This window comes from Urocitellus parryii, chromosome 11 (assembly GCF_045843805.1).
Source record: "Urocitellus parryii isolate mUroPar1 chromosome 11, mUroPar1.hap1, whole genome shotgun sequence".
NCBI lineage: Eukaryota > Metazoa > Chordata > Mammalia > Rodentia > Sciuridae > Urocitellus > Urocitellus parryii.
Genome location: NC_135541.1, coordinates 64,079,862 through 64,104,839, shown reverse-complemented (window position 1 = coordinate 64,104,839; position 24,978 = coordinate 64,079,862). Strand labels below are relative to the sequence as shown.

General features: G+C 36.2%; 1 protein-coding gene across 7 annotated transcripts in view; it reads left to right on the top strand.

Annotated features, from left to right (window-relative positions):
* Positions 1–24,978, top strand: part of Ttll7 (tubulin tyrosine ligase like 7) — a 151,735-nt gene that overhangs the window by 78,116 nt on the left and 48,641 nt on the right. For all 7 annotated transcript variants that reach the window (XR_013344452.1, XM_026411158.2, XM_077803667.1 and 4 more), the window contains 7 exons: positions 1,973–2,137; positions 8,896–9,054; positions 13,567–13,661; positions 20,654–20,801; positions 20,885–20,958; positions 22,020–22,155; positions 24,366–24,452. Coding sequence is in view for 6 of the 7 variants with exons in the window: in XM_026411158.2 (XP_026266943.1) it covers positions 1,973–2,137; positions 8,896–9,054; positions 13,567–13,661; positions 20,654–20,801; positions 20,885–20,958; positions 22,020–22,155; positions 24,366–24,452 (864 nt within the window). In the remaining variant the exon portion in view is untranslated. The remainder of the gene's footprint in view (positions 1–1,972; positions 2,138–8,895; positions 9,055–13,566; positions 13,662–20,653; positions 20,802–20,884; positions 20,959–22,019; positions 22,156–24,365; positions 24,453–24,978) is intronic.

The following is a 24,978-nucleotide window of genomic DNA, read 5'->3' as shown; positions in this document are numbered from 1 at the left end:
TGACTTAAACTGAAAATAACAGCATTGAGGCTGGACAGAGAATATGAAATAAATCTTGAGATTTATTTCCGATAACATGGATAAAACTGATATAATATGATGGCAGGTTGAATTTGTGGAATTGAGAGTAAGGGAGAGGAAAATCAAGAATAAAACTCAAGATCTTTGGCATGGGCAAGGGGGTGAATGGAACATTATTCACTGTGACAAGGATTTATCAAAGGTTTTGTGGAAAGTTTCTGTGTTCCTTTGAAATGTTTATGTGACCTCCAAGTGGATCTGTTCTGTAGGCATTTGGATATGTTGTATGGGCTTTTGAAGTTCAGAAGAGAGGTCTGGACTGCAGGTGCATTTGGCACATGCCAGTTCATAGATTATAATTAAAATAATTGGAATTGGTAAAAATGGATTATCAATTATGTGAGGCAGTAGTGATTTTTTTTTTTTTTGGTAGTATTGGAAAGAAGCCTTGGAAGCTTTTTTTTGGGTGCTTCTTTTTTTAACAAATGCTTTATTATTACATGTTAGGGTTGTGTGTATACAATTTGCTCAAGAATACTGGATTAAGAAATTATAATGAGTGAAGGGAAATGTGACCTCTGATGTCTCATTTTGCCAAGTGCTCTGGAATCACAAAAGCTCCTGGCTTTGGTTTTTCATAGAACAAGAATGTTTTTCCTACTTAGATGTCATTGTTAATTATCATACAAAATCTATAATTTAATGACTGAATTCCTAGATGAGGTATGAAAACTAAAAAAGTGAAATATTAAATTTTATGCAAACTGAGACTACAGTTATGTAAAAGGTCAGTTTAAGATAAAAGATTGGGGGTGGGGGTGGGGAAGAAACCAAACAGCGTTTTCACTGGTTGTTTTGGGTAGCAGGCTGCTGCATTCTCTTTTCCTATTTCCAACTTTTAAAACAGTGAACATGTATTGTATAATGAACTGTGTATTTCTATGAAACTTAAATATTTAAAAACTAAATATGAAAAGATTTTAAGGCAAGAATGTCAGTTGTGTTGACATATAAGAAACATTCTTTTTTTTTTTTTTGATCATTGTAGTGGTTGGCCAGTCCTTGAAAAGCTCTGATATACAGTTCATTGTTTTTGCACTGTTATATTCACAAACAGGGTAAGGTGGGATCATATCATTTTCACCCTTTGCAAGTTGCAAGGTAGACCAAGGAATGTTTATTGCTAGCTTGATAAAACCATTAATTTGGTATTAATCGATCATTATATGAGACATTTTAAATTTTGGCTTATTTTTTTTTTAAGTTTATTTAAGGAGAATATTGTCAACAAACTTGAGAACATAAAGAGACTAAAATGTAAGAGCCCCAGCATGGAGCACAGTGCATTTCCTGTTAATCATTCAGACACGCACAGCATCATGTGGTTCTGTCTGCCAGCTCTGAGTGCTCTGCCCTGTTGATGAGTTATAGTGACCTCCCGCTTCAGTAAAGGAGCCCTGAGGTTGTGTCTGGTAGTCCTGTCTCTTGATTTATGATACTTGTCTGAGCTTTTGTTTTTTTTACTTTTCTTTGAAAAGGCTTAAAATGCTTTTGCAGAAAATTCCTTTCCTCAAATTAGGGTGAAAATGTTAAGGACCCAAAATATTAAAAACAAAGTAATGAAAACAAATTGGGAACATTTTGCTGCTTAGCAATAGATAGTTTCATACTTTAATCTAATTATTTTTTATGTACTTTTTCCTTTGATACTTCTTTATGATAGATACTGTTGTGAATCCTATATAAGGTGATTTTGTAGGTGATTACATTCTTAATCCTTTGAAGGGAAATAGGCCATTCCATTTCAATTGAAAATTATCCAAATAATAAGACGATTGGCAATCTGTATAGTTTAAAACCATTTTTAATAATTGAATGCCTTCTTTTCTGTGAAAATATACAGTTGCAGAGTCTCCTAGGTGGTTACGACTTTGGTTCTTACTCCTTGCAGACCCAGTTATACATGCATCTGACAAACTACTCTGTGAACAAGCATAATGAACGTTTTGAACGGGATGAAACTGAAAACAAAGGCAGCAAACGTTCCATCAAATGGTTTACAGAATTCCTACAAGACAATCAACACGACGTTGCTAAGTTTTGGAGTGATATTTCAGTAAGATTGTCTCATTCAATTGTAACCATCTTTTCTCAGCATTAACTTAAAACACCATGAAGCACTTAAAATAAAGAACAGATTACTTCAGATTGTGCAGATAAAGAGCATTTTCATGAAGGAAGTGGACCTGGTGATGGACCTTGACAAGTAGGACTTTAAAAACTGCTAGAGAGAGGAGTTCTAGGTGAAGACAAAACATAGGTAAAGGCTTGGAGGTATGAGAGTAGTGATAGGTGGTGTAGGTTGTCATGTAAGGTATGTGGGAAATCTGGGAGACTTACTGCTGAAAAGATATGTGGGGCCAAATTTTAGGTCTGAAAAGTGAGGCATAGCTTGGTCAGCGGTGGAGATTTATTCAGTTTTTTTTGGAAGAGAGCAATATAACCAAAACCAATGCACTTAAAAGATATATCTAACAATAGGTGTAGTATGGATTAAAGGAAAGATCCAGAGTAGGCAGGGAGGGCACTTGGGAGTCTCTAAAAGTAGTTGAAGTGAAAAAAAATGGTCTGAATTGAACCTCAGTAAAAGAGGTGACAGTGAGGTAAATATTGGGGTGAACTGAGTATCTATGGTGGAGACGATTGGAGTCCCTTCTGAAGTTTTCAGGAAGATTTGTAGGAAGAATGTGTGTTGCATTATCTGAAATAGACTGAGAAGGAATTAATTTTAAGAAGATGTAGAATCTCTTTTTGAAGATGAAGGAAAAGAGTTTTATTCACTTATTCATTTGTTCATACATGGAATAAGTCTGTCTTTGGTTGATAACTTGAAAACTTAACAAAAGTCACAGCTTCGATGGTCACACACAAATTGTTAATAGAAGGCAGTGTCATGAGTACAACAGAGGCATGTGTTCCATACCATGGTGATGTGGAAGACCACCACACCTGGTAGCTGCAAGTGATGCAGACAGAAGGCAGAACTTCCTGGAGACACGGACACCTGAGCAGAGGTTTTTAAAGTGCATGAGGCTATGATGATAAGTTCCACTTCGGATATGGTGATGTTGAAGTGCTGTCTTAGGTAGAAGGTCCAGGAGACAGTGAAAAGTGTGTGTTTGGGGTACGACTGAATTAAAGCCGTGGCAGTGGTGAAATTCTAAATGGTGAAGATATAAAAGAAAAGGAAATGGATGCAAAGATAATCTTGGTGAAACAGATCCCTTATCAGTCCTGACGGAAGTATAAAAATAGTATTTATAGTTACAGTATGTCTGCTCAAAGTCTCCGTATAATTAAGACCATACAACTCAGCTGAGGTTTCTTCTTGGAATGATCAGATAATACATCTGTCATGGAAGATGGTCATGAAAGTTCAGAGTTGGTTGGACTTGGTTCTAGTTAAAAGGATCAGAGAGAAAAATATCACCTGACTTTTCTGATACCTCAGGGCCTGTGAATCCAAGGTCCTTAGGTACCAGACAAGTAAGGTGTGAAGTGATCTGCACAGAAGAAAGGCAGGGTGTGGTGTGCTGGGAACAGCAGCAATGTGAAGACAGTAAGAGGTCCAGAGTGGGTACGGGCTACTCAGCCTGAGCCTGTTGGTGCCACGTGATACTCTGGCTCAGCATTACTCATCTGCTAATTTGTTAGTAGAAGACATAATGATTTAGCTATATTGGAAATGAATTCAAGAATTTATTAAAAAATGTTGTCATCTGGATGTGGTCTGTTACCTAAAAATTTGTTAACTTTCAACTATATTTCCTGAGAGACTAAATACACTAAATAAGACATTTGATTATAAAAATGTGCAGTTATTGGTTTAATTTACCAAGGCCAGTTTTGTGGAAATTCCAAAAATTGTGGTCTACTATCCTAGTGGGTCGGAAGCATCCAGGTGGTGAAATTGATTTTCTTGGAGAGTACCTCACTGATGGAAGGTCATACGTAATGACCTCTGGATGATTAATTGAATGAGCCATTAGATGACTAGCTCAGTGATATCAAGAAAGTTTTACAGACCCTCTGGCATCCCCCCTTTTTTTTTTAAATCAAAGTTTTAACTGCCATGTGGGTTTGATTCTTTGAGGAGGTATTTGTGAAATCATGGGACCTGTTGGACTGCTTTAGGAATGTACAGGAAGAATCAGCCAGAGAGAGATGAGTATCGTTATCCTTGCAGACCTGGGTTTTAGGTGGTACTTTTTCTAGACAATTTAATTAGAAGAAGATACATAAGGAAGAGGGCATGGAAATTGACTTTTCCGTTATTACTTCAAGTGTAATTTTTAGAAGTTACCCCAAAATAGCCAATGTAGGCCTGTTGAACTCTGACATATTTCATGATCTTGTCTGTACGTGGGTACATTTTGTATCATTTTTGGCTGCTACTTAGAATGTTATATCAATAACCTGTAAATAACCAGTTAAGTCATAATATTTTTGCCAAAGATGTATGATTATGTACATAATTGTTGGCATACATATAATTATTTGAAAATATGCCTTATTAAGAATAGGTATGCTTTATATAGATATCTGTTTAAGGTGAATCAATGGTATAATATAAAAATAGAATTACAGGGAAAGGTAGAGAAAACTATTAGACAGGAAATTTTTATCTGAATGCCTTAATTTACAAATTCCATGAATTAAGGCTTTTTTAAAAATAGATTTTTATGATTTTATTTATTTTTATGAGGTGCTGAGGATCGAACTCGGTGCATCACCTTCGCTAGGCAAGTTCTCTACCACTGAGCTAAAGCCAGCCCCTAAGGCTTTTTTTTTAACAACCGATTTTTTAGATGCTTTTTTAAAAACGTAACCATCTGTATATGAAAACTAACATTGATGAATACCTTCTGTGAAAATCAGAGCTCAGAGCTGTGTGTTTTTTGTGCTGGTCAAAAATGAGTAAGAAACCAGTATTAAATCAAGCCACATGTATATATACACAGTGGAATATTACTCAGCCACAAAGAAGATGAAATTATGGCATTTGCCAGTAAAGGGATGGAACTGGAGACTATCATGCTAAGTGAAATAATCCACTCTCAAAAAACCAAAGGTTGATTGTTCTTTCTGATATGTGGATGCTAACATACAATATGGAAGGGAGAGCAAAGAATAGACGTTCACTGGATTAGAGGAAGGGGAATGAAAGGAGTAGAGGGGGATGGGAATAGGAAAAAAAGTAGAATGAATTGGACATAACTTTCCTGTGTTCATATGTGAATACATGAAACTCCACATCATGTATGATCTCAAAATGGGATCCTAATTAGAATTAATTATACTCCAGGCATGTATAATATGTCAAAATACACTCTACTGTCATATAGATCTAAAAAGAACCAATAAAAATAATTAAAAAGAAAGGCTACAGAGATTAAAAAATGAGTATAAGCACTCATAAAATCATCTCTACTGTGTGTTTTTTATACAAATATACTTAATATACAAATCATATACAAAATAAGGTCACTATTGGAAATTCCCTCAAATCGTGGTGGAATTTCATTTGCATTTGGTTATATCACTCTGAATTTTCACATCTACTTGCAGCTTTGCCTTTACCACTTTAAAGTGTTGTTTTCTGTGAAGCGAAAACACAAGATTTTTAATTCAAGGTCTTGTTACATAAGCCATTACCCTAGCCTGTGTTGTTTCAAAGAGATACTTATTGGCTAAATTTTAACTTTCTCCTACTCTTTAGAGGTTTCAGTGATATCTCCAAGGATTTACGTGACGTGGCTTTAGTCTCTTATATGCCATGGTTTATGGTGAATTTATTATCTTAACAAAACTTCCTGAGAACATCTTTATGTCATCTCTCATACTTATCCCCAAGTACGAGCTGTACTATGGTTGTGAGTAACTATGAGGTTAATGTATATATAACGACTATAATAAATATCGCTCCCACTAGGAAGTAGAATACTTGCATCAGACCTGACGTGAGATGGAATTCAAGAGAAATGATAGATTGGCAATAACAGTAATAGTAGTTAAGTAGCTGACAGTTATTGAAGGTTTACTCTATGCTAGGCACTATGTTAAGAGTTTTGCGTGGAATCTCATTCTGTCCTTAGGTCAGTCTCTTTCAGTTTGCATTTAGGAAAAATGAGACTCAGTGTTTAAGCAACTTGATTGAGGCTGCACAGATAAGAAGTAGCAAAGCCAAAGCCAGGAGTAAATCCAGAAGTCTGACCTAGAAATGTGTTTCTCAGCTGCCTTCCTGTACTGCCTGTACTTGCAGAGAAAGTGATAAAAAGCCAATGTTACACAAAAAAATTAGACAGGTAGATTTGCATAATCCATTGCTTTTTCTCAAACATCAGTGAAATTCATTTGGAAAAATAAGAGGTCCAAAATAGTCAAAGCCTTCCTTACTGAGAAAAGTAAAGCAGGAGGCATCACAATCTCGGACCTTAAATTATACTACAGAGTTATAGTAACAAAAACAGCATGGTATTGGCATCAAAACAGGCATGAAGACCAGAATACATGACACAGAGACAATTCCACAAAAACACAGTTAATTCATACTAGACAAAGGCACCAAAAATAAACCCTGGAGAAAGAAAGCCTCTTCAACAAAGGTTCTGGGAAAACTGGAAATCCATATGTAGCTATATGAAATTTAACCCTCATCTCTACCCTGTTCACAACTCAACTCAAAGTGGATCAAAGATCTAGGAATTAGACCAGAATCTGTGCACATACTAGAAGAAGATGTATGCCCAACACTCCAACACATTGGCTTAGGAACTGACTTCCTTAATAAGACCCCTAAAGTGCAAGAAGTAAAATCAATAATCAGCCAACGGAATGGCATCAAACTACAAAGCTTCTTCACAGCAAAGGAAACAATCAAGAATGTGAAGAGAGAGCCCATAGATGGGAGAAAATCTTTGCTACTTGCACCTCAGATAAAGCATTAATTTCCAGGATGTATGAAGAATTAAAAAAAAAAAACTTAACATCAAAGAAACAAAATAACCCAAACAATAAATGGCAAAGGGACTAAACAGACACTTCTCAAAAGAAGAAATATGAATGATCAACGAATATTTGAAAAAATGTTCAACATCTCTAGCAATTAGAGAAATGCAAATTAAAAAGTACACTGAGCTTTCATCTCATTCCAGTCAGAATGGCAGTTAAGAAGAATACAAGTAACAATAAATGTTGGTGAGGATGTGGGAAAAAAAGGTACACTCAGACATTGCTGGTGGGATTGCAAATTGGTGAGGTTGCAACCACTCTGGAAAGCAGTATGGAGATTCCTTAAGAAACTAGGAATGGAATCAGCATTTGAACTGGTTATCCCACTCCTCAGTATATATCCAAGGGACTTAAAATTAGCATACTACAGTGATACAGCCACATCCATGTTTATTTATAGCAGCTCAGCTCACTATAGCTAAGCTATGGAACCAACCTGTGTGCCCATTATTAGGTGACTGATAAAGAAAACGTGGTTCATATACACAATGGAATATTTCTCAGTCTTAAAGAAGAATGACTTTCTTATTGACTTTATGACATTTGCCGGTGAATAGATGGATCTGGAGACACTCATGCTAAGTGAAATAAGCCAATCCCCCAAATCCAAAGTTCAGAAGTTCTCTTAAGGGCAGGGAGGGGAAGAATAGAGGTTCAGTGGATTAGACAAAAGGAAATAAAGGGAAAGGAGGAGGCATAGGAATAGGAAAGACAGTGGAATGAATCTGACATAACTTTCCCATATACCTATATGAATATGTATGATATGTGAATCTCAACATTGTATACATCCTAATTGGAGTAAAATATAGACTAAGATATCCTCCATGTTTCTACAAATATATCAAAATAGGCTCTACTGTCATGTATAACTCTAAAGAACAAAAATCAGTAAAACAGCCTTCTTAAAAATAAGTGTTAGTAATTAATCCCAGTTTCTATTTTATGTTTCCTAACAGAAAATGTTGATATCCAGTTCTTTAATTGGAAATAGTGCCTTCTCAAATAAACCTTAAGAACTACAAAATCATCATGGTACCAAAAAACCAAACTCTAGTGGATTACATTTTTCTAGCCCTTCCATCCTTTGTCTCAGTGGAGGTCCCATGGTGTTATTTGTAAGATAATGAACTCTCCTTGAATTTCTTTTTTCTTTCCAATCACTCTCGTCCCTCTCTGTATGGGGCTAGCATATGCTCCTGATCTTACGTATTGAACAGATAGAAACCGCATGTATCCACTTTTTTTTTTTTTTTTTTGGTTACCAGTGTTTTTGAGCATTTACTAATGTGAGGCAATATTTTAGGTACTGAAATGGGACTGTAAATAAGACAGTCAAGGGCCCTTCTTTGACAAAAAAAAAAAAAAGCTGGTTATATAGACTGTGTCAGCTGGTTATGTCCTGTGTGTAGTGATGCAAAAAGCAGTCATGGTTGGTTATTTTTCAAATGGGTTTGAGAAACGCCTCTGAGAATATCAGAGAGTCAGACATGGGAGTGAGTGAGTACAGGATAAAGAGTGTTCCAGGAGGAGGGAAGAGCTAATGCATGGGACCCCAGTTAGGAGGAGGAAGTGCCATTTCCTGGGGAAACCCAAAGAAAGTGAGCATGACTGGGGCCTCGTGGGCATGGGAAACGGTTGGATGAAATGAAGCCAGAGCAGTGCAGAGGACAGATGCCATAAAGCTTAGTAAACATGGTCAGGTTGCTAGTTTGTAGGCCTAGGACATGTCATCCTGGTATATATGTAAATGAGATGCAAAGAAATAAGTCATCGTCACCTCTTCTGTCGTGATCTTTATAGGAATTGGTGGTGAAGACTCTGATTGTAGCTGAACCTCATGTCCTGCATGCCTATCGAATGTGTAGGCCTGGTCAACCTCCAGGCAGTGAAAGTGTCTGCTTTGAAGTCCTGGGATTTGACATTTTGTTGGATAGAAAACTAAAACCATGGCTTCTGGAGGTAAGGCACTCTTTAAAAAGTCAGAGAAGCTATCACTGTTCTGTATTTAAAACTTGTGTTTTACAAACGTGTTCTTGGCACCATTGTCCTCATTAACCGACTAGAATCAGGCCTGACGAGAGTATGTGGGAGGAAGAAAATGAAAATTCAGGGATTCGCATACTTCTAAGACTGAATCAATACGTGTGATATTACTTTCCCCAAGTAAAATTATCATTCAGTGAATTTCTAGGGTAGAGATTTTTGAATGTAAGCACGAATCTACTTTTCCTGAGTTGTTGAGTTAGTACTTACTTGATCTGTGAACTTTGGGTATTATCTTTCCTCTGTGTGGCTGCCTGGGCTTCAAGACCCAGCCTTCAGTGTGTCTCTTTTCAATCTCTCTAAGAAGACAGAAGTTTTAATTGGCCTATTAATCAATATTCAATGTCCGGTACACCAGGTGGAGTAAATTGTCCTTTAAGGCCATATTATATGCCTGGGGCTCCCCTCAGGTCCAACCTGTTAACTGTATGCCTTTGGGTTTGCTGCTCAACCAGGTAAGGCCAGAGTTTTCATTACTTTCTTTGATTATACAAGGTCACCTAAAACCATTTGAAAAATATGGAATAATATTACGGAGGAAACTAAAATTACCGCTGTTTAAGATGTTTATGTTTCCAGAAGTCATATTTATTTTACCCTTGGGAAATGTTGGAAATCATGCTGCCCAGACATGCTCCATTCTGCATCTCCCTCCAAGCTCCCTAAGCTGGGGTCATGGAACTTTCTCATGGCTACAGAAACACTGTTTAGGCAGCTGTCAGAAAAATAGCACATATCAAAGCAGTATTTACTGAATTAATAACATATTTCTACAGAAGTTATAATCAATAGTTACCTTTTGTTTTAAATCGATAATCTCTTTTTTTTTAGCCATTTAGTAGTTGGAAATTGCATCTGTAATACCAAATTTTGTGTAAGCAAGCTGAATGAGTGATAGGTGAGATCATGATGTTTGCAGTACCTATTTTATAGATACGAACTTTCCTAATTTGAAGGCCAAACCTCTGTGTGTGTGTTCATCTCTCTGGGCAAATAATGTGTATTATATCTTCATGTAAATAAAGTTCTCTGCTGGCTATTCATATTTTGGTCAACCTGGCACTAGCAGTAAGATTACAGTGAAGAATTTTGTTCACCCTTTGCTCCCTCCATTCCTTAGATAGAAAAGCATGACTGGATGGTTGAATTCTGTATGTTTTTTAAAGACTAGAAACACCATGTTCCTTCATTATTTATCCTCTGCATCATTATTTCCAGATCAATCAGAACCATTAAAAAACTCTAAAATAAACAAAATCTGTGTATGATGAACATTTAGTATATTAAAACAGTTAAAAGAATTTTTTTAAAGATCTTGGTTTGTATTTTGCACCCATCTGAAATTCTAGTGGTTCTGATGTACATTGTTAAAAACCTTTTGGCGCCATCAAGTGGAATAAAGTAGAAGCTACATCTGAGAATGTGACAGCTAACTAGAATAATTTCAGGTAATGATTGGTAGTGGTAAAACTTGAAGAAAATTTCAAACATAGAAAGCGTTTTTAAAATGAAAATTTGTGCAGAGTGTGAATATATTGTCAATACTTTAAGTACCCTTGAATTAAACAAGGACCCCTTGAGTTATAGACATGGTGCTAGGTGGTGGGGAAACAAGAAGAATCAGACAGAATACTTGCCTTGGTTTAGTGGAGACCCGGATGTGTGTTTTATGGTAATAATTGGAAGCATTAGCAAGGAAACAGAAAAACAGCGCAAAAAATAATGATTAATCTCTATGTGCAGATATGTATAATTGAGAATTTAAACTAACAAATGAAAAAAATCCAAACCAAGTCAAACCAGACCAAACCAAACAAGAAACCTCTATCAGTACATGTGCCTGAATTCCAGCAACTTGGAAGGCTGAGACAGTAGAATCACAAGTTCAGGGTCAGCCTCAGCAACTTAGTGAGACCCTCAGCAATTTAGCAAGACCTTGTTTCAAAAAAAAAAAAAAAAAAAAAAAAAGCTAAGGATATAGCTCAATGGTAAAGGGCCCCATTCCCCAAAACACCCCCTCCCCCAAATCAAAAGAAACAATGAGAACTTTATAGAAAGAACATCTGAGCAGTCTTTAAGGCTGACATAGGGAGTTGGGCTGGGAGAGATGAGTTGAGGGTCAGGGAAGAGCTGTGGGACTGAAGGAATTGCAGTAATGTAGGAGCATCACCTAAATTAGTTTTTCTTCTGTCTGTGCACATATTAGTTTATCTTGTATGGGTAAATCTTTCAAATACTAATTTCTTCTGTATTGTAGTAGATGGAAGAATATGGAAGAAAGAAGTATATGAAAATTGTCTTATACTGAGATGTCAGTAGCATCTTTGAGGAGGTATATACCTGGCAGAATTCCCCGCTGCAATTTGGAATGGAATAGCTAAATAATTCTACAAAGATAGATAACATTCTAGTGAAACCCTTAATCATCAGTTCCTAAATCTGGTTTACTTTATAATCTTGTTACATGTAGCAGCCAGAGCTATCATTAATCATCTTAAAATTTCCAGGGATTTGAATTAGTATGGTTGAAACTTTTTTCATATAAATATATTACTTTATCCTTTCTCTGCACTTGTAAGGGGGAAAGGCTTAGAGCTTTGAGGTAACAGATTAATAAATTCTGTTTTTCAAACTGACCTAGAATATATGGATGTTCTTATAATTCTCAAGCTATTTCCTTATCTTTAGACCACATCACACAAAGACAGGATTATGTCACCTTCTAAGTCAGAAATCAACAGAGAAGTCAAAATACTACATGACCTTTGTCTATGAAGGGAGTATGATGCATTCATCACAATGATGGCTTGATGAAAGATTTGCATGATACATTGTTAAGGAAAAACTTGGATTATAAAATAAAGTATGGTTAGTATAGACATGTATTTAGAAAATAAAATGAATTGTAATATATATATATGCATAGAAAATATCTGAAATACTCTTGACCAAATGGTTAAGAATATACCAGGGAGTGGAATGACATGTAATCCTTTGCTGTTTGCTTTGTTTCTATTTACTGTTTTTCTGCTGTGAAACTGTGCCACTTTTCCAATTAGAGAGATGACATTTCTGGATGTAGTTTTGAGTATAATGTGATATTTCCTCAGGTCTCAGCTGTAGAATGTAGAATTGTCCCTTGTGATGAATTTGTGTAATTGTGTCTAGAAGCATATACTTCTGTTGAGATAGTTTAAGGGGTTAGTTGGTAATGAAGAAATGAAGTTATAGTTTTAAACTCATCAATATTCTAACCAACTCATTTAGAGTCTCAAAAACCTGCTATGCCTGTTAATTTCCCTAACAACAACAGTATTAAAACCTAACAACAACAAATACAAAAAGAAAATCTCTAGCCCTCGAGATAGTACAGTATTGTACAAGGTGTGTGAGTGTGTGTGTGTGTGTGTGTGTGTGTGTGTATTTTATATATGTTATATATATTATATATCCTATATATATATAATTTTATATATATGTATATTTGCTGCTTCTTTTCCATCTTGATGAATTCCTGGGAATAACGTCAGAAAGTAGGATGGTCACAAATGGCTCATTTATCCCCATTAGTCCATTCTTGTATGGTTACAAAGGCTCTCAGAGATCTGCAGCTACCCTTAAGAGGTAGCATCTTCTCAAGAGGTAATGGAGGGAGGGTGGGGGAAAAGGAGAAGGAAGGACAGTGGAATAATACTCCTGTGTACACATGTGAAAACATTACGGTGAATCCCATCATCGTGTATATCCACAAGAATGGGATCCTAATTAGAATAAGATATATTCCATGCCTGTATAATTATATTAATATGGATCCTACTGTCATGTATAATAAAAAGAACCAATGAAAAAAGAGTATCTCTGAGAAATTTAGTCAATGCCATTTGAAATGAAAATTGATGAATCATTGTTTGAGCCAGCTAGAAACACAATTTATTTTCTATGCATCAAAAGGTGAATTCATCAGGAATATCTGAAGCAGTGAAAAGAGGGCACTGATATTTTCTACTTGCTAAAAATGTACATGTATTTATTATGGTGTTGGTAATGTGCATGTCACAATTACTGTTCTTCCAACTTGTTGTCAAGTTATGTTCCTTTTAACTTCTCTAAACTTAAAAACTCCAGTGTTGGGTTAAGGGGCTGGAGAGAGTGGCCAGGTGATGCTGATTGACAATCCAGATCTTCAACTTGAGACAACAAGAGCAGGAGGTCATGCTCCTAGTCTATTCCTTGCAAATCCTTGACCTAGGTTGATGGGCAGGTAAGATGCGGAGGTGGTGACTGGGCCTTCCACCACATAAAGCTTTGAGATTTATTGTGGCTCCTTCTCCTGATTGGAGATATAACATTAGATTAACAAACTTGTGTGGAATATGTATTGACCTTCCAACATTTGGCTGCCAGCATTGTTTTCTTTGTGAATTTCAGATTAATCGAGCCCCAAGTTTCGGAACTGATCAGAAAATAGACTATGATGTAAAAAGGGGTGTGTTGCTCAATGCACTGAAGCTATTAAACATCAGGTAAAGTATTTCCCCCATTTGTTGGAACTTTTCCCATACTTGGCATAGATAAATCACTTGTATATGAGACTGGCTTGTAGTCATTTGTATTTTTTACTTTGAATTTTTAATTTCAGTTTTTAAACCCATATAGTTTTAAAAAAATATTTCCCCCTTCTTCCTGTAAACTCCTTTTCCTGACTCCCCTCCCATATAATACTCTACACCTGCAGTAATTATGGTTAAATTATAGTAAGTACTGGGAATATAGAGTCTCCTATGGTTCCTAGGTTTCTGGCTTGGATTGTTTGATAATATGTCATTCATTGAGATAAAGATTATAGCAGAGTTATAAATGGGGAGGAGTTATGGAAGAAGAGAGGGCACAGAAGGGAGAGATATAATTCAATTTTAAACACACTAATTTTTCATTTGTTCTAATTACTATACATGAGAGTAGAATGCATTTTGATATACATAAATGGAGTATAACTTTTTATTCTTCTGGTTGTACGGGATGTAGGATCACACTGGTCATATAATCATATATGCACATAGGGTAATGATGTCTGATTCATCCTACTGTCCTTCCCACCCTTATGCCCCCTCCCTTCCCTTTACTCCCCTCTGTCTAGACAAAATACCTCTATTCATCACCTCCTCTCTTATTGTGAATTAGCATTTGCATATCACAGAAAATGTCCAGCCTTGGATTCATTGGGATTGGCTTATTTTGCTTAGGATGATATTCTTCAGCTCCATCCATTTACTTGCAAATGCCATAATTTCATTCTTCTTTAAGGCTGAGTAATATTCCATTGTGTATGTATACCACATTTTCTTTATCCATTCATCTGTTGAAGGGGGCACCTACGTTGGTACTATAATTTAGCTGCTGTGAATTGAGCTGCTGTAAACATTGATGTGACTGTGTCATTGGAGTATGCTGATTTTAAGTCCTTTGGGTATAAACCGAGGAGTGGGATAACTGGTCAAATGGTCGTTCTATTCCAGGTTTTCTGAGGAATCTCCATACTGCTTTCCATAGTGGTCACACCAATTTGCAGCCCCACCAGCAATGTATGAATATATCTTTTTCCCTATGACCTTGCTAACTTTATTGTTGCTTTGTATTCTTATTAATTGCCATTCTGACTGGAGTGAGATGAAATCTTACTGTAGTTTTAATTTGCATTTCTCTAATTACTACAGATGTTGAGCATTTTTTCATGTATTTGTTGATGGATTGTATATCTTTTTCTGAGAAGTATCTGTTTGGCCATTTATTGATTGGGTTGTTTTTTTAAAATTTTTTTATTCAACCCATTTATTGATTGTTTTAAAAATTTTTTATATCTCCTGGAGATTAATGCTCTATCTGAGGTGTATGAATATGTTAATTTTAAGATGATTTGAGACACAGAGGTAGAATTGTTAAATGGTAAGTTTGATACATAGGGACTCAGCAGGTAGAGATATCTGATTGGCACTCATATGTAGAGATTGCAGTTGATTCTAATGAATAAGATCAGACAGTTGGATTCTCTATTTTAAGAACTATAGAGGGGCAGAGTCAGATCACTGAGAGATGCTAGCATTTGAAGAGATTTTTATAAGCTCTGATATTCTGATCAGATAGTTTCCATACTATAAGACAGAGTTTAACTCCTTTATATTACATACAAGGTACTTTTTGATCTGGCCCTTGCATCTCTCTCCAACCCAATCATTTCTTGTTCTTTTTTTTCTCTGCCTTGGGATTGATTTTTCTAAGAACTTTTTTTGTGTTGTTCTCATTAATATGCTTTTTCACTTTCTTATATTTAATATTCATGCACCTTTGTCCCTCTGGTGAATGTCAAATATTTTTAATTGTGGTAAAATATAGTTAGCATAAAATTTACCATCTTAACCATTTTTAAGTGTGTAGTTGAGTGGCATTAAGTACATTCACAGTATTATGTAATTATCACAACCGTATGAGAACCCTTCATCTTGCAAAATTGAAACTCTACACCATTTGGTCCTAACTCCTCATTCACCTCACCTCCTAGTCCCTGGAAACCACCATTACACTCTTGATGAATTTGAGTGCCCTATTTTTATCTCACAAGAGTGCAATCATTTGGTATTTGTCTCTTTGTTAGTGGCACATTTCACTTAGCATGTCTTCAGGTTCCTTGTAACTTGTGTCAGAATTTCCTTCCTTTTTTAAAAAGACAGAGTAACATTTCTTTGTATGTTGTCTTAGATTGTTTTCTGAAGGGATACCTGACACTGGGAAATCTATAGACAACAGGTTTACTAGAGATCCGAAAGCATGGGGCAGGCATCTGCTCAGCTTCTTGTGAGGACTTCATGTTGCAGGGTAGAAAAGAGCAAAGAAAGGAGAGGCATGCAGAAGAGCATATTTACAATAGTGAATCAGGAGAGGCTGATCTGTTTTATAAACAACCATTTCTCGCAGTAACTAATTCAGTGCTGTAGTATCCATCTCAATCCTGCAAGGCTTAATGCAGTCTCAAGAGAACTAACCTAGTCTCTGTAGAAGAGCATTAATCCATTCCTGACAATGGTGCCCAATGATGTAATCACCTGCCACTAGGTTCTACTTGTTAAAGGTCCCATCACCTCTCAGTACTGTTAAATTGGGGACCAATAGCACATGAAATTTTGGGGGAAATATCATACCCAAACCATAGCATACATATTGATCATATGTTTGTCAACTCATTCTTTTTTTTTTTGAATTTTCAAATATTTTTATTATTTTTTAGTTTTCGGCGGACACAACATCTTTGTTGGTATGTGGTGCTGAGGATCGAACCCAGGCCGCACGCATGCCAGGCGAGCGCGCTACCGCTTGAGCCACATCCCCAGCCCCTGTCAACTCATTCTTAAAACCTTGCTCAAGCTTAATTTCCTGTTTGAAGCCTTTTATTAAAGCATCATGGCTCACTTCTCCCTTTGTGCTATCATGATACTCTCACTTTGCATCCATCTCCCCACTCTGTTTAAACTATCACCTCCTTGAGGGCAATAGCTCTATTTCTCTTTGCTTCTCCTGGGCTGTATCTACAACTAGTGTAGAGTGAGCAATAAATATAATTTTGGTTGGAAGACAAGCCTAGAGGAAGGATATTTCATTTAAGTTAACTACTTGTAGAAAAATAGGTAAGTGGAAAGACAAAGCAAAGCATGTTCATAAATCTTCCAGTGATTCTGTACTTCTGGAGCATGCAGCAATCTGAGACAAATGGTAAGAGAAATCCCTTGGATGGATTCACAGGGTAATGAGTAGTGGGAAGGAATCAAGAAAGTCATGAACAAAAATTTTTAGGACAGTGTATGGACACAGTTGAGTAGAAAAATGCTGATTAAAATGCTAAGTGAATCAGAATATTTTGGTCTTTGGTTAAATTTTTTTCTGGTCTGTGGAGTAAGTGCTGAGAGTCATTAGGTCTAACTTATGCCTGTAGTTATAGAAATGCAAACCAAGTTTTACAATGACAGTATTCTAAAGGCCAAATGTAAAGAAAATGATCTAATTAAAATATCATTATTATCTTAATCATAATTGCAGTTCAAGAGCTATCTTGTAGTACTGGTATTATAGTCTGATTTGTGAATTAAAGATTTAATTTTCCTGCTTATTATTTTGCTATTTTTTAAATGAAAGGCCATATAATAATCAATAGTAATTAAAAAAAAAACTCAGTGTGGTTGTCTTTTATTCTTTTTTAATGTGTCTGAGAGGACTTCTGTGTGAGCTTGTTTTTGTTACTTTTCTGTTCATGTGTGTTTGAGCTGTTTGTGTGTCAGTATCCTTGACTGTCAGAATCTTGTTTGCTGTGGATAGGATCTAGGACTATGTTTATTTCTTTTATAGCATATTAATTAAAATACCTCATTCCTTCTGTATTTGTCTTACCTTTTTTTTTCTTTTTAAAAATTTTACCTCCTTCTCCCCCACCACTCCTTATTTTCTGTTTGGTCTTTTCCCCTTTATATTGTTTTTGCTTTTTCCTTTCCCTCTCCTACCTGTAAACTGCATTCTATATAGAAATGATTTTTCTATATGAAATGGAATATAAAAAAAGATCAAGTATCAAGAGCTACCTAAACCACTGCATTACCTCCTCCCTTCACTGAGAAAACTCAAAGACAAATTGTATGCATCATTGGAAAAATGATATTCATAATTACCCACTCACCCAAATCAGAAATTTTGGTATGATTACGAGTTTATTCCTTTTCCTTATTCTGCACATTGAATTAGTCACTAGAGCATTCCCATTCTTTCTCCAAAATATTCTTCTGAACTCACTCTTTCTTTAACACGCTGCTGCTTCCCTGGTCCAGGTCTTCATATTTCCTATTGTTAGTGAAATAGCATCTCATCAATCAACAAATGGGACTTACTTAAACTAAAAAGTTTTTTTCTCAGCAAGAGAAACAATAAGAGAGGTAAATAGGGAGCCTACATCCTGGGAACGAATGTTTACTCCTCACACTTCAGATAGAGCCCTAATAACCAGAATATATAAAGAACTCAAAAAATTAGACAATAAGATAACAAATAACCCAATCAACAAATGGGCCAAGGACCTGAACAGACACTTCTCAGAGGAGGACATACAATCAATCAACAAGTACATGAAAAAATGCTCACCATCGCTAGCAGTCAGAGAAATGCAAATCAAAACCACCCTAAGATACCATCTCACTCCAGTAAGATTGGCAGCCATCAGGAAGTCAAACAACAATAAGTGCTGGAGAGGATGCGGGGAAAAGGGCACTCTTGTTCATTGCTGGTGGGACTGCAAACTGGTGCAGCCAATTTGGAAAGCAGTATGGAGATTCCTGGGAAAGCTGGGAATGGAACCACCATTTGACCCAGCTATTGCCCTTCTCGGACTATTCCCTGAAGACCTTAAAAGAACGTACTACAGGGATACTGGCACATCTATGTTCATAGCAGCACAATTCACAATAGCTAGACTGTGGAACCAACCCAGATGCCCTTCAATAGATGAATGGATAAAAAAAATGTGGCATTTATACACCATGGAGTATTATGCAGCACTAAAAAATGACAAAATCGTGGAATTTGCAGGGAAATGGATGGCACTAGAGCAGATTATGCTAAGTGAAGCTAGCCAATCCCTAAAAAACAAATGCCAAATGTCTTCTTTGATATAATGAGAGCAACTAAGAACAGAGCAGGGAGGAAGAGCAGGAGGAAAAGATTAACATTAAACAGAGACATGAGGTGGGAGGGAAAGGTAGAGAAAAGGGAAATTGCGTGGAAATGGAAGGAGACCCTCATTGTTATACAAAATTACATATAAGAGGTTGTGAGGGGAATGGGAAAAAAAACAAGGAGAGAAATGAATTACAGTAGATGGGGTAGAGAGAGAAGATGGGAGGGGAGGGGAGGGGGGATAGTAGAGGATAGGAAAGGTAGCAGAATACAACAGTTAACAATATGGCATTATGTAAAAATGTGGATGTGTAACCGATGTGATTCTGCAATCTGTATTTGGGGTAAAAATGGGAGTTCATAATCCACTTGAATCGAATGTATGAATATGATATGTCAAGAGCTTTATAATGTTTTGAACAACCAATAAAAAAAAAGAAATGGCATCTCATCTTCCTACTCCTGTTCTCATCCTCTTCTAGGCTACAGTACATATTGCCAAGGTCATAATCTTTATTAACATATGCAAATATAATTATGCCCCTTTTCTTTTAAAATTCATGTCTTTTTAATTGCCTAAAGATAAATTTGAACTCAATAACCTAGTGTCAACTTCTTATGATTACCTGAGTATCCTGCATTCACCCATGGTGGCTCCAACTGTACTGAATGGTTTCCAATGTTCTGGATATGTTTGTTTATTTTCTCAATAATAAACTTGTTGAATGCCTACCACTGAAGCTTCATTGTTGTCCTGAAAGAGAATGGATCAGTTTCCTAGCACTCCTACAAGTTGGGGTTGCGAGGGAATATATACTTGAGGCAATAGCAATTTCTTTACTGTCCAGTGTCTTGGTTTCATGTTTTCATTGCCATCTTCTGATGAATTGAATGGGACCGTATGTGAACTTAAGCACTTCTTTTACCTCTCCATGGCAGAAGGTGGCCAAATGATATCATGTCCAATTCCTTTTGATTTGCATCCATACCTGCACCCTGCCAACATAATAACAATATGAGGCATAGGCAAATAGGCTCTGTTTTTCCCCCTAAAGCTGAGGGCAGAATTCGCTATGATTTTCCTTTATTCCTGAATTCCACCCTGTTCTTGAGAAGTCTTTCAGGGGTCATTTGTAGGAGTACAAACTGGAAGAGTTGGAGAAGAGAACTCAGACTCATTGTAGCTACATCGAGGGAAACAGGAAAAAGTTTCTCAGAGGAAAATAATCCTAGGATTGGGTTTATTCTATAAAAACCAGAGACTTATAACTAAATTTTCATGAATAATCCAAAAATTAGAAAGACAGTCATTATTTGTTTGAAAAAGTTGCACTGTTAGGCTGGAATTTCAGTCATAACTGAAAATGTGCTCAGGAGTGGTCAGTATACATGAGAGTGCTTAAATATAAACAGAATTGGCTGAAGAGGGAGAAGAGAATGACTAGTTACCTATTAATAGCACCACAAATTGATTTTTATAAGATCTCTAGGAGGGAAACATTATTATTTTTAATAAAAAATATGTGGGAAGTAGACTTAGCACTTAATGGACCAGTGTCAGATTGTATAGCTGCCAAGGTATTAGTATGGAATATCAACCTGGGACTCTCTGACTCTTCAAGCAAGCACATAGTGTTTCCATTTTATCTTGGTATCATCTGTTTACCATGCAGAGTTCCATATTTGGTGGGTGATTAGATGAATATATGTGAATATACAAAATCAACTTTGATTTCAATCTGCACTACTCATAGGATAAGATCAGAACTTGTTTGAATTCTAGCATATGGTCTTGTGTTTCATACTTTAGGACCAGCGATAAAAGGAGAAACTTGGCCAAACAAAAAGCTGAGGCTCAAAAGAGGCTTTATGGTCAAAATTCAATAAAAAGACTCTTACCAGGTTCCTCAGACTGGGAACAGCAGAGACACCAACTGGAGAGGCGGAAAGAAGAGTTGGTATGAACATTTTAGCAATGTCCCCACAATTTCAATTGCATGACTCATGCATTGGGTTTTATTTGTAAACTCTTTATTTCTAGAAAGAGAGACTTGCTCAAATACGGAAGCAGATTTCAAGAGAAGAACATGAAAATCGACATATGGGGAATTATAGGTAACTTTGCTGCCATTTTTGTATGGACTGAAGGAAGTGAAGTGTCAAATAATCGTTCTATATTTTTAGACCTTTTATGCTCACTTGAAGTACAGTTCTTTTCATTCTTAGAATGTGCTTTCTGCTTAATATCTTTAAAGGAAGAAAAGGTAGTCAGCTAGTGAGCAAGTAGTGGTTCAGACTTGACAAATCTCCTGCCAGCTCTCCTTCCAACAGGCCTGTGGAGGGCCTGTGGGGAGTCTTTTTAATCAGCCCTTCTGGGCCTGGATTTGGTTATTATACACTATTTTAAGAAAGTGGAAATTTAGGTTCTAATAGTTTTCTGCCAACTCATAGTGGTTGCTGTTCTTTAAACTCAAATTCTAAGGAAACGGAAGAAATAAGAAAATATTTGAAGAAGTCAGGTAGAGACAGTAGACAGGGTTTGGACTGTGTTAAACTGGTACCCCTCATAGTATCATCCTTGACAGGATCTAAAGAGGCCCTTTAAGCTCCTGTGCTCTGGGAAGGTGTCCCTCCTTCCCAGCTTGACCTTGCTTCAATTGGCATCAGAAGGTATGGGCAGAGAGTTTCTTACAGGTGTCTTTCCTGTTCTTAGCACCCACCTCCTTAGTAGTGAGGGGAACACATTCTTCCCAACCTACTACTACCTAGTCCTCACTCCCTCACCCCCAAACATTAAGACGGATGCCTGCATTTTTGCATGCTTCAGTCACTACATGAAGTCAAAACTTCCCCAGTATCCCTCATCATCTGAACACTCTCCCACAAAGTTCTGTACTTTACCAATTCAACCAATTGCAGTCACTTTCTCTGAACCAAACCCTTATACCTTATCTTCTGGAACTACTTTGTGTAATGATGCTTCTCTAGATAAGCTTCAATTTGTACGGGTAACATGAATATTTGTGAACTTCTCGGAACTATCTTTGTTTCTAGCCATTAGCAATATTAACTGGCATGGAGCAGGAAGGCAATGATTTTCTAAACAGTCATCTTAACTATTGAGCTATGATTACTTCTTTTAAACAAATTGGGTTATCTGATTTTTTTTTTTGTAGACGAATTTATCCTCCAGATGATAAAACACTGCTTGAGAAGTATGAAAATTTGTTGGCTGTTGCCTTTCAAACCTTCCTTTCAGGAAGAGCAGCCTCATTCCAGCGAGAGCTGAATAATCCTTTGAAAAAAATGAAGGTAAGAGATGAGCATTGATACAGAGAAAAAAGGATGGAACCTAATAATAGTGTGTCTATAAAAACATCCCGCCTTCAGCCTCCATGTGAAAGCACTGTACTTTGATTTTATAGTGCACTTGAGGCTTTTCATTTTAACAGTTGGTAGTGTTTTACTACGAAAGGGACTTCATCAATAAGATGTCTAACAGGACAAATTATGGAGTAGAGAATTTTGATATAATATTGTAATTGTCATATGTCAAGAATATTCTTATTACACAGATTTTTTTTTGTATAACTGGATAAAGAAATCCATTGAATTAACTTTGTGGTTTGTGACACTCTTATTATTTGGATTATAATTAACACCATGCAGCATTTTTTCTTGATAATATATATATATATATATATATATATATATATATATATATATAGTATGAGAGCAAGTAAACCATACACAAACACATCCACACATACACACACACACACACACAAATACACAAATACACAAATACACACGTTTACCCTAATAAAAGGTCTATCAGTTGTCTATTTGCTTGCTCTTTGTTCTGCAATATTTCTGGGGGCCACTGAGTGGTTCTTTCACTGGTCTTGCCTGGAGTCAATTAAGAAATATTCAGATAAATGTTTCTTGCACTCACTAAGGGCTAGAATTCCAAGGTGATTTCACTCATGTATTTGGTACATTAAATCAGATAGCTGGAGTATCAGGGAGCTGACTGAGTGTGTCTTTCTCTTTATGTGGCCTCTCAACATGGTAGCCAGATCTCTTAATAATAGTATCTCAGTGTTCTGTTCCAAAAGGGAGTATATTAAGGGGATTCTCTGTCTTCCAGCAGAATATCTTACTTTCCTATGATAGACCTGATTTTTGCCCACATACGCTCAGTCTTGGCAAAGGACCCAAAGTATGCTTTGTTCATTTGGGAAGAACTTACCTTTCTCTGGAATTTGTTCTTTCACACTATTTTTTAGCTATGGCATTCTGTTTTAAAAAATCTCTTTAGTTCATCAGATATTTTTTGGCTGCTGCAATGAAAGCATTATCTGTTGTAATCTTTCTTCTGAACAGAAGCAGAACTCTGTGAGATCTTTTTTTAAATGCTGTTATCCACGGAATTCATTATAGGATTATTATTTTGTCAAAACTATAATGAGTCTTTTGGTGTTTTATTAGCTAATCTTACATAGATTGGGATGAAGAATAACTTATTTTAAAAATTTCTCTTGTATAGTGAAACGTCTGTATTTCAAAAAACATTTATGGGGAAGTTAAAACACAAATCATGAATATTAAATAAAGTTCTGATTTTTATAGGTGGAATAAGTAACAGTGAAGCAGTTGATTAAACCTCTTTCACTATAGCTACTTCTTTGGTTTGTTCAACATCCACTGGAGTGTATGTTTATATTTTTTCCTTTTGACTTCAAAATGTCTCTGTAAGAGCATAAGAGACTGGTATTAGGGCACTTCTGGAATGACACTCTCATTAATGCCTGTAGAAAAAAAAAAAAGACGCTTCATGAAGCCCTAAAAATACTTTTGTGCAGGGCTAGTGTTGTGGCTCAGGGGTAGAGCATTTGCCTAGCATGTGTGTGGCCCTAGGATCGATCCCCAGCACTACATAAAACTAAATAAATAAAAGTATTATGTCCATCTACAGCTAAAAATATTTTTAAAAATACTTTTGTGCAATAGTAAAAATTTATAAAAATTTTCATTAAGTGTTGCCAAATACTAATATCAGATTGATTATAAATGAAATTCTTAGTAAATGAAATTCTTAGTATAATCACCAATTTTCTGTCTGGAGTTTTAGTATTTTTTGGAGTAATTAGTACTGGAATGATTAATGAAGTTATAGTCTAGAAAATTCTGTGCTTCCAGAGATTTGAGTGTCCAAAATGCGCTAAATTATTGAAGTACTATATTCTAAGATTTTAATAACATATCATAATAGAAGGAAACATTTGTTTATGATAATTATTACTCAATAGATTTCGACTATATATTATTTGCATTGCCAGACTTTAGTGAAAGTTTCAAGAGAATTCGCCATAATCCTTTAGTTCCCCTTCTTTGATCTGAATGATCTTCACTAAGTAGTTAGAAGTGCTCCTTGTACATTATTTTATGGAGATTAATGAAGTTGGAAAAATTTTAGAGTCCATTAGTGATCATGATTTAAATCAAAATGTTTTTTGAAGGAGGAAGATATTTTGGATCTTCTGGAACAGTGTGAAATTGATGACGAAAAATTGATGGGAAAAGCTACCAGGCCTCGAGGACCAAAGGTGCAGTATTTCAACCTTCCCATATGTAAGAGTAAATGCTACCACGTGCAGCTGGCTTTCCCTTGATATTTCTCATTTTAAGAGTGGTGCCACTTTGGAGGAGTGGAGGTGGAGTCGGGAAGACGGTGCTATCTTGCACTCAGGAGTTTTGTTTCGTTTCCTTTTTCTTGGCTTTTCCCCTAGTGCTAGTGAGAACCTTAGGAGTCAGGCTAAGAGGGTCCAAGAACTAGTGTTCTTATTCTAAAGTCGCTATTAAGTTTTCTTTTTATCTTTTAGACAATAATTATCAAGGAGACATGTAGCATTAGAGATAAGAAAAATCATGACCCTGGAGACTCATATTGATAATTGAGTGAGCAACAACAATAGTGTTTTCATAAAAGTAAGTAGAGATCCTAGGAATAAACAATAAGGTGTCATGTAGGTAAGAAAGGGCAGGAGTTTGCTTTACATGCATCTTCTCTGTTGTGGTGACATCTGTATGTTTTTCTGACATCTGTTGAAATTTTTGCTAGTGGAGAAAGAG